The sequence below is a fragment of the Acanthaster planci genome, linkage group LG07, assembly GCF_054643075.1.
Source record: "Acanthaster planci isolate LZ-2023a linkage group LG07, COTS_SCS, whole genome shotgun sequence".
Taxonomy (NCBI): domain Eukaryota; kingdom Metazoa; phylum Echinodermata; class Asteroidea; order Valvatida; family Acanthasteridae; genus Acanthaster; species Acanthaster planci.
Genome location: NC_141783.1, coordinates 9523323 through 9536930, shown reverse-complemented (window position 1 = coordinate 9536930; position 13608 = coordinate 9523323). Strand labels below are relative to the sequence as shown.

The 13608-nt window shown below is 41.1% G+C and overlaps 1 protein-coding gene across 1 annotated transcript; it reads left to right on the top strand.

Moving 5' to 3' along the window:
- Nucleotides 1–1435: 1435 nt before the first annotated feature.
- Nucleotides 1436–11765, top strand: wipi2 (WD repeat domain, phosphoinositide interacting 2). Its single transcript, XM_022224721.2, has 10 exons — nucleotides 1436–1651; nucleotides 3711–3793; nucleotides 4273–4439; nucleotides 5431–5718; nucleotides 6047–6117; nucleotides 6384–6491; nucleotides 7918–8082; nucleotides 8497–8601; nucleotides 9721–9935; nucleotides 10627–11765. The coding sequence occupies exons 1-10, from the start codon at nucleotides 1581–1583 to the stop codon at nucleotides 10785–10787; spliced, it is 1434 nt and encodes a 477-aa protein (XP_022080413.1). The 5' UTR covers nucleotides 1436–1580; the 3' UTR covers nucleotides 10788–11765.
- The last annotated feature ends 1843 nt before the right edge of the window (nucleotides 11766–13608 follow it).

Genomic DNA, 13608 nt, shown 5'->3' with positions numbered 1-13608 from the left:
AGTTGTAAACAGCGAAGGTGTGGGAGGGGCGGGGTGAAGTTGATGACTTTGGGCAGTTTCGGCTCGGACAAATTCGGGTAAAACACATTAAATCAGTCAAATTTCCCTTTAGAAATATTACTATAGTTCATTTTTCTTTCCTTTTCATTTTTTTTATACAAACTAAGCTGCAATCATATTCAAATTTCCAAGCGCACTGTTTTCCCCCTCTTTTTTCTGTCTATTGATATCAACCCCTAAATAAGGGCGGATCCAGGAATTTTTCGAGGGGATGGCCACCGTGTCGGGTTTTTTTTTTGTCCGTTTGTTGCGGAATGCAATGTTACCAATATACAACTAAAAGCCTTTACAGGATGCAATTTTTTTGTTATTACACTAATTGTTTTAGTTTATATTCATTTGTACACTGTGTTAGAGCGTTTTTCTGTATATGAGTTATCATTTTGCTGTTAATGTGTCAAATTTAGAGTTGCAGGTTGTGCTTTGGTTGTTAGCTAGCTTAATAAGTAAGTCAGTCTCTTTCAGATAACGGTTGAAAAACGAATATATACCAGCAAAGCAATGTAAACTTATTGAAACATTTTTCAGTTTTCGTTTGCGTTGGATCCTCTTTTATGCAGACAGGGCCCGGTATTCAAAAAAAGATTGCAACCTCTGCATAATAGGTCTTGCAAAGTAATTACGAATCAGAAGGTAGCCTACTAAACAGTACAAAACAGATTCTGGAGGCACTCGATCAGAGGCCCCGTGACTGCGTTTTCTGAAACTAATGTGTCCAGAATAATTATGGGAAAAAACAGTCTCAGTGGTGCAATTGAAGTTGTCAGTAGAGACGTCCTGGTGTGATAAAAATTTCTTCATGTTTGGGTAGTGACAGGCCGCGGGAATCACAACGTTACTAGAAACACGCTTTCCTCGAACAACGTCTTTGCCGCCTGCCAAAATTTTGGCAGTATTAGATGTAATTACTGTAATTATTAATTTGGTTTATTAAGACAAAGATTTAAAAACGGATTTCACACGATATGGGAAAACACTCAGGCTATAGATGCTCCGGCGCTGGAAGTGTTCCATTTAGCAGATAGGCAACGAATAGAAATGTTGGTGGAATGATTTAAGTAATTTTTTACACGGAAAATTTGTCACTTCAGTGATTTTTTTTTAGAGTCGCTTCCTTGGTTAGTTTTTCAGTTCTTGTGTGGTAGTGTACATGTACTCGAAAAGTCATTTTCTTGGCTCTACTACGGAGGCCGGGATGCAGGCTCATCATCGATATTTAAGGCACTAACATCATTGTCCGCACGCTAATACGCATGCGCATTAGGGGTCAGAAGACAAAAAAAACAGGGGATGTCAACAACAATAAAAGTCTGGCTCCTGCATTATCACCACAGTATAAAGCAATGAAGTAGGTATCGGGGGCATGACCAATAAATCCGACGATTATTTCCATCAAAGGGACAGCTGTAAAGGCAAAAACTGTCAACGTCGGTGGGTTTTTACCCGAGAAATTCCCACGAAAACTCTACTTGCAGGCCATGTACAGACTACAGAGCTGACAGGGCGACAAAGCAGGCCTCATGAACCTCGCAAACCAGCCCGCAGACCCCAGCTCCAACCTCCTTTTCGTGAATTTTAACCAGGATTATACGTAAGCAATAAACAAATTTGCAGCTGTCGCTGGCCGTGCGTTGTGTACGACCATGGTACGACAGGGACGTGTCGCAGTACCGTGCATTGGGTTGATTGCCATTGCATTGGTATGGTGCTGAAATGTTTTTAGGCGAGAATTCTATATTGGACCATCACATTTTATCGAATATCATCAACAATTAAAAGGGGCACCTGAAAACATTAGGGGGATTTAGCGAGGGACATGAGTGATGACAATAATTTTAGTTAGGCTAACGTCATGTCAGGCCTATAAATGATTTGTGAGCTTTTTTGCACATACAAATATTTGTATAGGCCTAGGACTGTCCAACCAACTTTCCCAGCATAGGGCCTATATCAACCTTTTCTCTTTGCCATTAGCTTACATGCTTTTCAAAAGCTCTTCCAGTGTTTGAAAAAAATGTTAGTAGAAAGTTACATTTTTCTGTATTGACTAAGCCATGAGAATGAAAGTTTAGATTTGGGTCATTCCATGAGGTTGCAGCACACTTTGCTACATGGGTTCTGTTAAAATGAACAGTTATTTCCCTGCATGTGGATTCCAAATTGACGTTATACATCTTGCAAGGCTGAATACACAGGTATGTGTTACTTTTACAGCTACTGTAGAGGTCATGACAGGTGGTAAAAGTTTTGGATGTAACAAGGACACCATCACAAATTGTGCCCCAATCTCATGGAATGACCCTTTTGCATTTGGAACATTTTGGAAAAGCATGAGGCTTTTTTCATTATTCATTAATTATTTTTAGCAAGATGGTATGCATATTGGCCGTGCACGGTGCATACCCAGTGCATATGCGTTTATCAGAGAAATTAATCGTTTGTGTAGTAGGCTAGGTGGGTACCTAGGTGTGTGTATTTTATACCCTTTTACTGCTGGCTTTATGATTTGGGATTTGAAATTTTTTTGAAAGCTTTTTAGTGAAAATACTGAAATTTTTGGTAAATAATGAATTTTTTGGGCATGTTTTGGAGCATGCAGGCGATGGACGCAAATCTAAAACTTTAATTCTCGTGGCCCTAAGTAGTATTTAATATAGGTTTAACGGATATAAATTGGAAAACAATAAACCATCACGGGAAGCTCACTCTAAGTGTTGAACTCTGAGATAAAATTAAGGACTATATTGTTGACTTCTGCTCACCATGGAGGGTGTATCCAAAATATGATGTGTGAAAAAAAGGGAAAAAAATGTACCTTATACCCTGTAGCCATAACCTCCGAACAGTCCACCAGGGACTACACTGGAAGTTGGCTGCAGAAGGCTACATGTATGTGGCAAAGGGAGAATTGACCGAAATTGCCTACAAATACTTCAGTTGTGGCACATGCTGCAGTATACAATGAAAGAGTTACATTGAACGTACAGTGTGTGTAGGACAAAACAAGTTAGCAGTGAATAGTCAAAGTAATATATGTCGCAACTCGTTGTATTGTTTGTTCTCCATGCATCTTTCTTTCATTCATTTGATATGTCTTTCAGTACGTACATGTACATGTAGATGTACAGATATGTTCCATTGAAGTGTCATAATTTTGCTCTATGCGTACATTCTCTATACTGTTGTTGAATTTGTCTTTGTTTCATTTTACATAGTACCTACTCATCCCATCCTATTAGTATTTGTTTTCATATTTTTTCCTTTAATTTTGAATTTGTTTATGTTTTTATATGTACATGTACTACATTTTATGGTTTCTTGATAAAGCTATAAAATGGCCCCCTCCTCTCTTTTTAAAAAGATGGGCCTGCACCTGTGCTTTTACTTCCAGTTGGCATCACTTGGCTTCCCTCTCTGGTTTATAACATATGAAGAGAAGTCCCTTTTAGAATTTGAACTTAAGATTTCAGACAAGGCTGCCGCTGCATTGCTGAGGACCTTGTCTTTGCCTCAGGGAAGCTTGCAAGAATGTTGTCTTTATCAGGTTTTGAGTAAGCAGAGCTTGGTGTCTCTGTGCCACTTGCCGATAAAAAGAAGTGTAACCAGATATTCCCTACACATTTACTCTCGTTTTTCCCCCCTCTTCCTAGATCCCTGGCTGTTGGAGCTAAGACGGGGTTCAGGCTTTTTTCACTCACATCCGTCGATAAACTTGAACAGATTTATGAAAATGGTAATTGTTTCTAATTATATCAACCAGATAATTTGGCTTTAAAGGTGTCAGTGGTTTCAGGCTTGAAGGCTGATTTCTTCTTAAGCTGTTTGCAGACCATTGTAGTCATCAAGCCTTGTAGCGTGCAGTAATCTGTAATTACATTACACAGCTATTAAATCAGCTACTTACTACTTGAACTTTCCTTACAACAAAGAGCAGGGCTTGGATTTGAAGTGAAATCTACTACCTGTAGGGCCAGCTGCTCCAAACTTCAGAAATATTTTCTTCACACTAACATCAAAAGAACACACACTTCCAGTTTGTTGTATTCATTAAATGTCAAAAATGAAATTCCTTAACATTGTATTTGTGAAAATTTAAAGCTGAAATTCCTTCACATTGGTATGTATTGTTCATGCCACTTCCTGATGAGAAACATCTTTTCAAATCGACAGTTTAACAAATCTTCGTTGTTATGAAAAAAAAAATTGTCGTAGATTCGGAGGATATCTGCATTGTGGAGCGACTGTTCTCCAGCAGTCTTGTTGCTGTGGTCAGCCTGTCTGCCCCCCGCAAACTCAAAGTCTGCCACTTCAAGAAGGGCACAGAGATTTGTAACTACAGCTACTCCAACACCATCCTAGCTGTCAAGCTGAACAGACGGGTGGGTAGGATTGTGATTGTTGATTCACTGATTCTAAAGACACAAGAATATATTGATATATCGTGGTACCAAATTTTTGTCTGTGGTGTATGACCGAATTGAAAGCTTTGACAATTGACAATTTCAGGAATCAGAGGTCCAAGCTTGTGAGCAACACATCTTGTAATTGTGTGTGAACTCAGTGGTTAATCTTTCAAGAGATATACGTTTGAAAGGAAAGTTGAGAATAAACAGATGACAGCAACAGTTTCATATGGTGGCATGTGAAAGCAAGACCCAGTTCTTAATTGCAGGACAGGAATTTAACTTAACAAATTAATACAACACTGCAGTGTGTAATCCATTGGATGGTAATGCAAACCTGGATTGGGAACTTCGTAGTTTCTTTTTGCAAATTTACAGAAGTTGAAAATCTTAAGTGCAATGTCAAGCCTAGCGCAGATTTATTTATTCTATCCTGGGTTGCTTATCCTATGGATGTAATTGAAAGGTAAATCAACTCAGGATGGAGTACATTAGATTTGCACAAGGTTCAAGATCGCACTTCACAAAATCACTTCAGGATGGAAATGCTTAGTGACACCAATATTTGTGGATTTCTGTCAGCAGGACTGTGCATCTTAATGGTTTATCCAGCCTTGGCATTGTCTTGTTGCTGTATACATTACTTGTGAAGACACAGTGTGCACCAAGCAACACTCCCCCCCATCGGTAGAATGAATCGCACTTGCACACTTGTTCATGCCTGTACAATTTACTCATGATCTCAATGTGCAAAAACTCGGAGGATATTCATGTAGGTTCCTTGTGCCCCAACTGAACACTGAGTCAATTTGAAAAATTGAATATTGGAATTTTGAACCTGCTTGATCAAATATTATAATAATTGGTCTTACCAAGTTCCTAGAAGAACAAAAACGGTCAGTGGTGTGGGTGTAATGTTGCTCTGTCAAAGGGTTAACCTTGCTCTGCATCGTTGCTCGATTCACAGCGGCTGATTGTGGCCTTGGAGGAGTCCCTGTACATCCACAACATCCGGGACATGAAGGTCTTGCACACCATCCGCGACACACCGCCCAACCCCCACGGCCTCTGCGCGCTGTCGGTCAACAACGACAATTGCTACCTGGCCTACCCGGGCAGCAGCCAGATCGGGGAGGTACAGATCTTTGACACGGTCAACCTACAGGCGGTCACCATGATCCCAGCCCACGACAGCCCTCTGGCCGCGCTGACCTTTGATCACAGTGGAACCAAGCTTGCCACCGCTTCGGAAAAGGTACGGCATCCCACTTACAAAATAGAAAAAGACTTGACTGTTTAGATATTGCCATCTTTGTATTTTGGACCCAATAACAGCAAAGTATCTCACCCCCACTGTACTTTCTTTTTACCTCTTTAAAGTTTTGAGCCTTTAACAAGTTTGCATAGTTATTTGTTTCAAATGCCAACCTTTGTAAAATGGCATCATTCACTAAAGCTAAGCATTGGAAACAGGAAATAAGAATTTGGAATCTTGAAGAAACTTTAATATCATTTGATAGGTTGGTTGTGGAAAATTTTGTTGGCGTTAATATGCGCTGTTCTGTTTGTGTCTCCAACTCCAGGGCACAGTAATTAGGGTATTTTCCATCCCAGATGGCAAGAAGTTATTTGAGTTCCGAAGAGGAGTCAAGAGGTATGTAGAGCTTGATTTGTTCAATCTGCTCTGGCTTAAAATCTCCTAAACCCCTCTTCTCATTTTATTTACAAATTTACATCTAATCCTAATAAGTTTGAAAACGTTAGAATAATTATGATGTTTAATGTGAAACCCTTCCACAAAATCTCATTTCTCTCTCAAAATTTGGGATAGTGGGATTTCAAACTGAGCATTTCATATGTATTTGTATTTCTATTGTCATATTCAAGTAATTTGCATCTTTTGACTTCTTCCTTGTACAGATGTGTTAGTATAAGCTCCCTTGCTTTCAGCTCGGATTCAATGTTCCTGTGTGCATCCAGTAACACAGAGACTGTCCACATCTTCAAATTGGAGGTACCCAAAGAAAAGTAAGTCTTTGGAAGTGACACAGTAAATTTGAAGCATTTATCCACGTGTACTGCTGGACACGTTTGTCTTATCTCCTTAACCCTAACCTTCCCCAACCACACAGAATTAAACAGTAGTAAAGTGTTTAATTCTGTGGGGATAGGTCTGGTAGGCCCATAGCAGCTGGCATTTGCTTTGGGTTTGGCATACCTCAGAAAAACAAAGTCCAACAGCCTTTGTGCACAAAGTCCCATATGGGTGTTTAACTTTGTGTGAATGGGGAAGAATAGGGCCAGCAACCCTTGGGGGGGGGGTTAGGGTTAAAGTACATGTAGAACGTAATGCATGTACCATTAATTGTTTGTGGTCAGAAGTATAGGCCCAAGGACATGTATTACAAAGCTAATTACTATTGTGGACTGAGTTTGTGACTTTTGACTAGTTATTTTTCTGGAGACATAGCCTTATGATTTGGGTTTGGAGCTCCTGACCATAATAATGAGTGCATTTGTGTAGGTCTGTCTCATTGGATGCCATCTTTGTAGGAAAATTGCAACTGCCTTTACAATGGCTACAGGTGCGTGTGTGTGCGTGGTTTGTAAAATGTTCTGAACTTGTGGGCGTGCGGATCCAAATATATTCAAAATACGGCGCCGCCGATGGGCATTAAGAAAATTGGAAACAAACAATGCCGATGCACGTGGCAATCTGTAGGAGGTGATGTCATATTTGAGAGAGACCTATCGCCAAATTACCAGAGGACACAAGGCTCTTACCATTGTTATACCTGCTCACTGGGACACAGACGTGCCTAAAACCATCTTAGCTCCCTGGGGAGAGTTTACAGCTCAATGCTGCTATTTCTGGTGCAAACGGCCAGTCAAAAATAACAGCAATCTCTACTCGACACAGGTACCCACTTAAACTCCTAGTTGGAGAGAGGCAGGTGGGAATAAAGGCAGTGTTTGTTTCACACTGATCTGGATCATGACCAGTGATCTATCATTTGTTAACAGACACCAAAACTTGCCTAATGGATGGTGCGAATCAGATCCGTGTGAAAAAAAACAGGCCCAAAATGACTCCCAGGGTCATAACATGTTAGCCAGCAGCTGGATTCGAACCTCCCCCCCGACCCTATGTTTGTGGGTTGCAGCCCCTAACCACCAGGCCTCTTGCCGCCAAGGGTTGGGGTTGGGGGTTCAAATCAAGCAATTGGTATGACAACATGTTGTGATCTTGGGCGAGCCACTTTACCCCTGTGTGCCTTTTACCACTCAGGAGTAAATGGGTAACTGACTACTTTCAGGAATATTCAGAAGTACATCTGATGAGTAGAATAATGATAATACGTTGCACCTCTTGAAAAGAAAAATCCAGATATTGTCAGACATTGAGCACTTTTTAAGTGCTCTGATGTTTTCTTTTTGGCTTACTTGAATGCAGATCCACAGAGGAGCCCACAAGTTGGATGGGATATCTGGGCAAGGCCTTGATGACCCCAGCTAACTACCTACCTTCTCAGGTCACCGAGGTCTTCAACCAGGGCAGGGCCTTTGCCACTGTCAAGCTGCCGTTCTCTGGTCTCAAGAACGTCTGTGCTCTTGCCAAGTAAGGCTTGAACTGCTATGCAGGGCTCACCGTCAGAGGTTGCACTTGATTCAGCACGCTATTTTTTTAAAGGCGAACAGTGTGGAATTGAGTGGTATGCGAGCCAGTATGCTCAACTGATTTTGTACCCATTCAGTCGAGAAATCAACCAAATTGCCTTGTGTGTGTCAAGTTTGCATCTGTTGTTGGAGTTCTCTAAATTCTTGTCAGGGCCATGGTAATTGAAGGAATGGTTGCCCAATCATGCAGTTGAACTTCAGAAAATAAATTAGATTGTCATTTTAGGCATGGGTGGAGTCAAACATACAAGTAGGTCCTTCACTGTCAGTGTCAGTCAACATCCTTTGTCAGTTCCAGTTATTTCCACTCGTTCATCACTGATCAGGATGGAATTTCAACCTCCCATTTCTACAGTATATCCAAGCCTAGAGTTCTTGTTGCAGCAGCCGATGGCTTTTTGTACATATACAACCTAGATCCAGTGGATGGTGGTGACTGTACACTACTCAAGCAGCACAGGTAAGAAGCTCTCTGTTGTATTGTTATGAAGATGACAAAGGCATAATCCACGTCTTGTGATTTTATTGTTGACTGTTTCTGCTAGGTTCACCTTTTCACAAATTTCAAGCCCTTCTGTGATTTGTTGAAGGAAGGTACAATCAGGATACAAGACAAGACGGATGTTTGGTGATATATAGGGGAGTTCCCTTGAAGAGATGCCCAGAGGGTCGTTTGGCTAATTTAGAAATTGAAATGTTTCGGTTCAAAGCATTAACCAGTTGCTGCCGGGTGGATTTTTCTTGAGGTAGACAAGATGCTGGCTCATTTTCATGATTTTCCGTTTTCAAAGTTCTTCAAAAATTCATCATTTCATTTAATGGCCGTTTATACCAAAATGAAGGACTCTTTGGGCACTATTCTGAAGCTGACAGGTAAAATTCATTGACTCCTGAATATTTCAGCCAGGCCTGCAGCCTTGGAAAAAGAGCCCAGATTGTGCGATGTTACGTAAGATTCTTTTGTTCACGAACCTGGCTCAGTGCACTGCTGACCTCTTTTCAATAGGGGCCAGATTAGCGTGCAGCAGTGCTGTGTGGCTCATTGCTGCAATGGAGGAGAGCTTTTGTCCCCGGTGGTAATCCGCTCACTCTAAATGCCTCAAACTATGGTATACTGTTTCGAAACAAGGCTGGATTTTCTCCACTATTGAGAGCGAAAAAATGTTGGTAATGCCCAGCAGCTCAGTCTTTTGTGCTGAGCACGGTCTTTTGTTATAAGGCCCAACTCTTTTGTCCTGTTCCGGGCTTCCCGGCTCTGAATATAAAGCCTATGTACTCGAAAACTGGTCGCCCGGCAGGAAGTGGTTAAGTAACCATTTCACTGACTTAAAATTTGTTAGTAACTGTGATTTCTGGATCCTCGAAATGAGCCTTAAGTACATACTTTATGTTTTATATGTGCCCAACCTTCAAAGCTTTTTATTCTGATAATTACTGATTGACTTTCTAATATTACAGTCATTATTTGGCAGTTAATTTCCATTATGCCAGACGTGCCAAAAAGCCTCTACTTAGAAGTTTTGGGGACATGCAATTCATTTTCTCAGGTCGAGCCACCTTTTTTCAATTTCAATTTTAGATTGGATGGCCAAGTGGAAGGAGCCGAGGGCGGCCATCTTGCCAGCAGTGGCAGTGGTGGGATAGCATCAGGACACACTGCCACAGCAGCATCGGACCAGCCGGCCAGCAGTAGCGGCCGGCCATATCCAGGGGCAGCTTCATTCGCAGCAGCGGCTGCAGCAGGAGCCAGGCAGGAGCCGTTGTCCTCGTCTCCTCACCGATCACCTGCCAGAGGTTGGCCACAGATCTCTACTTTTTGATGCCATGTTGCACATAAGAAAACCTTCCGACATGGCTAAAGCAGGTTTTGCATGATTGTAAATTGACCCTTATAATCTTAATAATCCTTAGTCCTCCAACTATATGATGATTTTGCACACATCCTGGGGGTCGGGTTTGAATTATGAATGTCAGAGATTACATTGGCGACATTTGAAACGATCAACTCAAGTTCCTAGGTCTTCTTGCATCATTGCTGGGTCACCTAATTCAGTGTAAGCCTTGTGCCAGCAGTCCCCAGCCCTGGGAGGGCCTGAGAGAATGTCATTTGGCATCTCAGATGTACATTTAAGCTGTAAAAGAGTTTGTCTTGGATCATGTGATAATAGCAACACTGTATGTCTTGACACACAACTTCCGACCTTGAGGGAGGGTTGGTCAGTCGGGGAGGGGGGAAAGAGGGTAAAAAATGCAGAAGTTTATCATTTTGTTCTGGGTAGGAAATTCCAGACAGAGTCGGCATAAAAGAGTTTTTTCTTCGGTCAGAATCGAAATTAAGGGTTGGTAAAAAATGAGAACCATAGAATCACCTACAGATGGCCTGATACTCCGGCTTACATTTGTGCAAGTGAAATGCAGCCAAGATTTAATGCACAGAGGGTGTGAGTCACGCTTTGACTTTGAATGGGTCTGTTTATGTTGACAGGAAGCCCAGCACGGCAGACCCACGATGCAGGTGCCAGTGATCTCCTAGGGGCAGCCGCTGAGGAAACACACCCCTACGACCCCCAGGCTGGACTGAACACGCTCCGACTCGACGACGACAATGAATTTCCTCCAATGACGCACCACACTGACTCGCCCTAGTGCCTTGCGCACTCGTGAAGGCACTTCTGCACTTCCCCCAAATTTCCAACTTGACCACTTGCATTTACAGCGTGAAAAACTGCCAAATCTTTTGCAAGGGAGCACCACTTGTTGAGTCAATGGATCCCATTCCTAGAAGAGAACAGAAAAATGAGCGGTGTATTTTTTTAATTACTCCATGGATGAGGAATGCATGTCTCTGGAGCTAACTTCACATTACCGCATTGCACAGATTTCAAGCTGCGTTATAGCGCATACTGGCTGTCATTTCAGTAACAGTCATGTCAGTGGCAATTTAATGCTGTTAAACCGATTGCAAGGGTTTGTTCGTGAAGCACGCACAGCCATAATGGAAGTTGTGTGAAATTGTGACTAATTGTAAAATGTCCTAACTGCACACATACACATACAAAAACAAGGTACTTTGTTGAAATACATTGAATCTCTGCACTGCAGCTGCTTTTGCTCCCGACCAGTTCAGTACACACACACCTGCATTTTCTGTGTGTTGCTGCTTTTTCTTTCCAGGAAGTTATGGTGTACAAAATACAGTGAAACGAGAGGAGTTTGTACAGAGTTTTAATGCTGAATTTCAGAGCCGGCAATGTAAAAAAGTTTCAGTTGGGATCATTTTCATATGCTATGATTTTTCTTGTCCAAGTGATTCGCTTGAAAAAAATGTGATGTTTTATCTGTTCTAATTTAAACAAAAATATGGTGAAATACAATATGGTGAAAACGCTCTTGAAGGTACCTATATGTATAACCTTTTACAAGTTCAGAATTTATTGAACAATCAGATTTATTAACGAGTACTGTTTAGCTGATTAGATTAGATGTGCTATTTGCTCAAGAAAAGATTTTAAAGAATTTTTTAATGGATGTGACTTGGAGTTTACTGTCATCCTCCTGGCTTTTTTTTCTCTTTTTGATCGAAGTAAAAAGGGCTCACGCAGATGGCCACAACAAGCAGTGTTACGTTTTGACATTTGCAGAATTATTTCATGTTCTTATTCATCTAAGTGTCAGCCTTTGTAAGTATGTACAGGGTTTGTCCAGTTGCCACTCATCAACACAATCATTGATAAAACATAAAAGCACAACCCTGTCTAATTCAACTGAATGAACTTTCCAGTAAAATCCTACTAACTGAGTCCTAATGACGTCCTCTGACAGACTGAGTCGAAAAAAAGCACTTGGGTTTTCAGTTTGGATAGCTCATATGGATGAAAAATAGACACCACTGTCTATATGCCAACAACGTTTCATTTTCTCTTATTTACACTGTGCAAATTCTTTGCCAAAGTTTACAGATTGACGACTTTTCCCAGGTGCAGCCATATGCCAAAGTAAAACCACTACTAAATAAACATGCTTTGAAACACAAAATCTGCATTCCCACAACTGAAGAATGAGAAGGCCACACCTCTGAGGGAGGAAACACCGTCGGACATGTTCCTTTTCTCATTTGTGGAATTGCAAAATTTAATGTATTCGCCATTTAACAAGGAATAATAGCTTTCTAATCATATGAGATAAGATTACCCAACCTACTGATCCTTTTCTTATTGTAAATGCTGACCTCAAACATCGCTGCACTTGGTTGGAAATTTGAAATGAGCTAAATAATGAAAATGTAAATATTGTAATCTATACATGTGTTTGAATAGAACTAATAACCAATTACCGGTCAATTAAACGTTCAAAAAGTGAATATGACTAACGCCAACCTTCCAATGTAAGTTTAAAGACCAACACAGAAAACAAATTCACTTTAAGGAAAATAAAATTTTATGCCCCCCCAAAAAACCCCCCACAAAGTTTGGCCTCCACTCCAAAAACTTGGCTCTGAACGTGCCCTTTGCAAGTGCCTAGCCTGGATTTTGTGTGCCCGGGGCAAACTACAAATTTCGTTCCGAATACGATGTATTATTCAGTGGCGTGGGGCTTCTTGGGGGTACGTGCCCTCCCCCCGATAAATTCCAGGTGCCCCCCAATGAAAAAAAAACCAGATGAATGGATATTGAACAAGGCTAACAAAAACTTAACCCCCAAAAACACACCACTGAAAGCTGGTGCCGCCCATAAGATGCTGGTGCCCCTTTGTGCCCCCCCCCTCAGTAAAATCCTAGCTACGCCACTGAATCCATCACTCGTTGGTTCTCCAGCCCGATGCAACCTCCTTGGCTATAATACAAACTACAGAAAGTTTCAAGATGATACGCGAGATATCGAGAATACGCAAACTGAAACGCGCATGAACTCTGAACCAAGCTTCATCTGTTACTCATTGCACGGTTGCCCCGATATTATTTTATGGTCTTTCTAGCTATACAAGCAAGGTGTTATGGGGTGTTCTCAATTTTTGCACTGAAGTGAAAAGGTCTTTTCTCAGTGTGAAAAAAGAATAAAATTCCATTTTTTTCCCCCCAGACACAGAACAGACACAAAAGTGAAATAAAATTCAATGAAAACAATGCTATGAGTAGTTTTCCCTCTAAATCTGTTTTCAAGGATATTGATGTAGGATCTCATTCATTTATTAGAGGAAAAGGATGGATTTTCTTGGGAAGATTTTTTTCAAACTAAATTTCAAGATGTCGCCAATGTAGTGTCGTCATTGATCTCCGTTATAAAGACTTTATAAAGTCTTTATAATGGAGATCAATGAGTAGCGTTCATTCATTGATCAGTATTCAAGATGCTAATGTAGGGAGCTCAGTAACACACCTGAAAATTTCCATTCAGCCAGGTAACGGTTATGAAACATTTTTCTTTTTTTCTTCTGGGCGATCAACAGTCAACAACATCCTAACTCCCC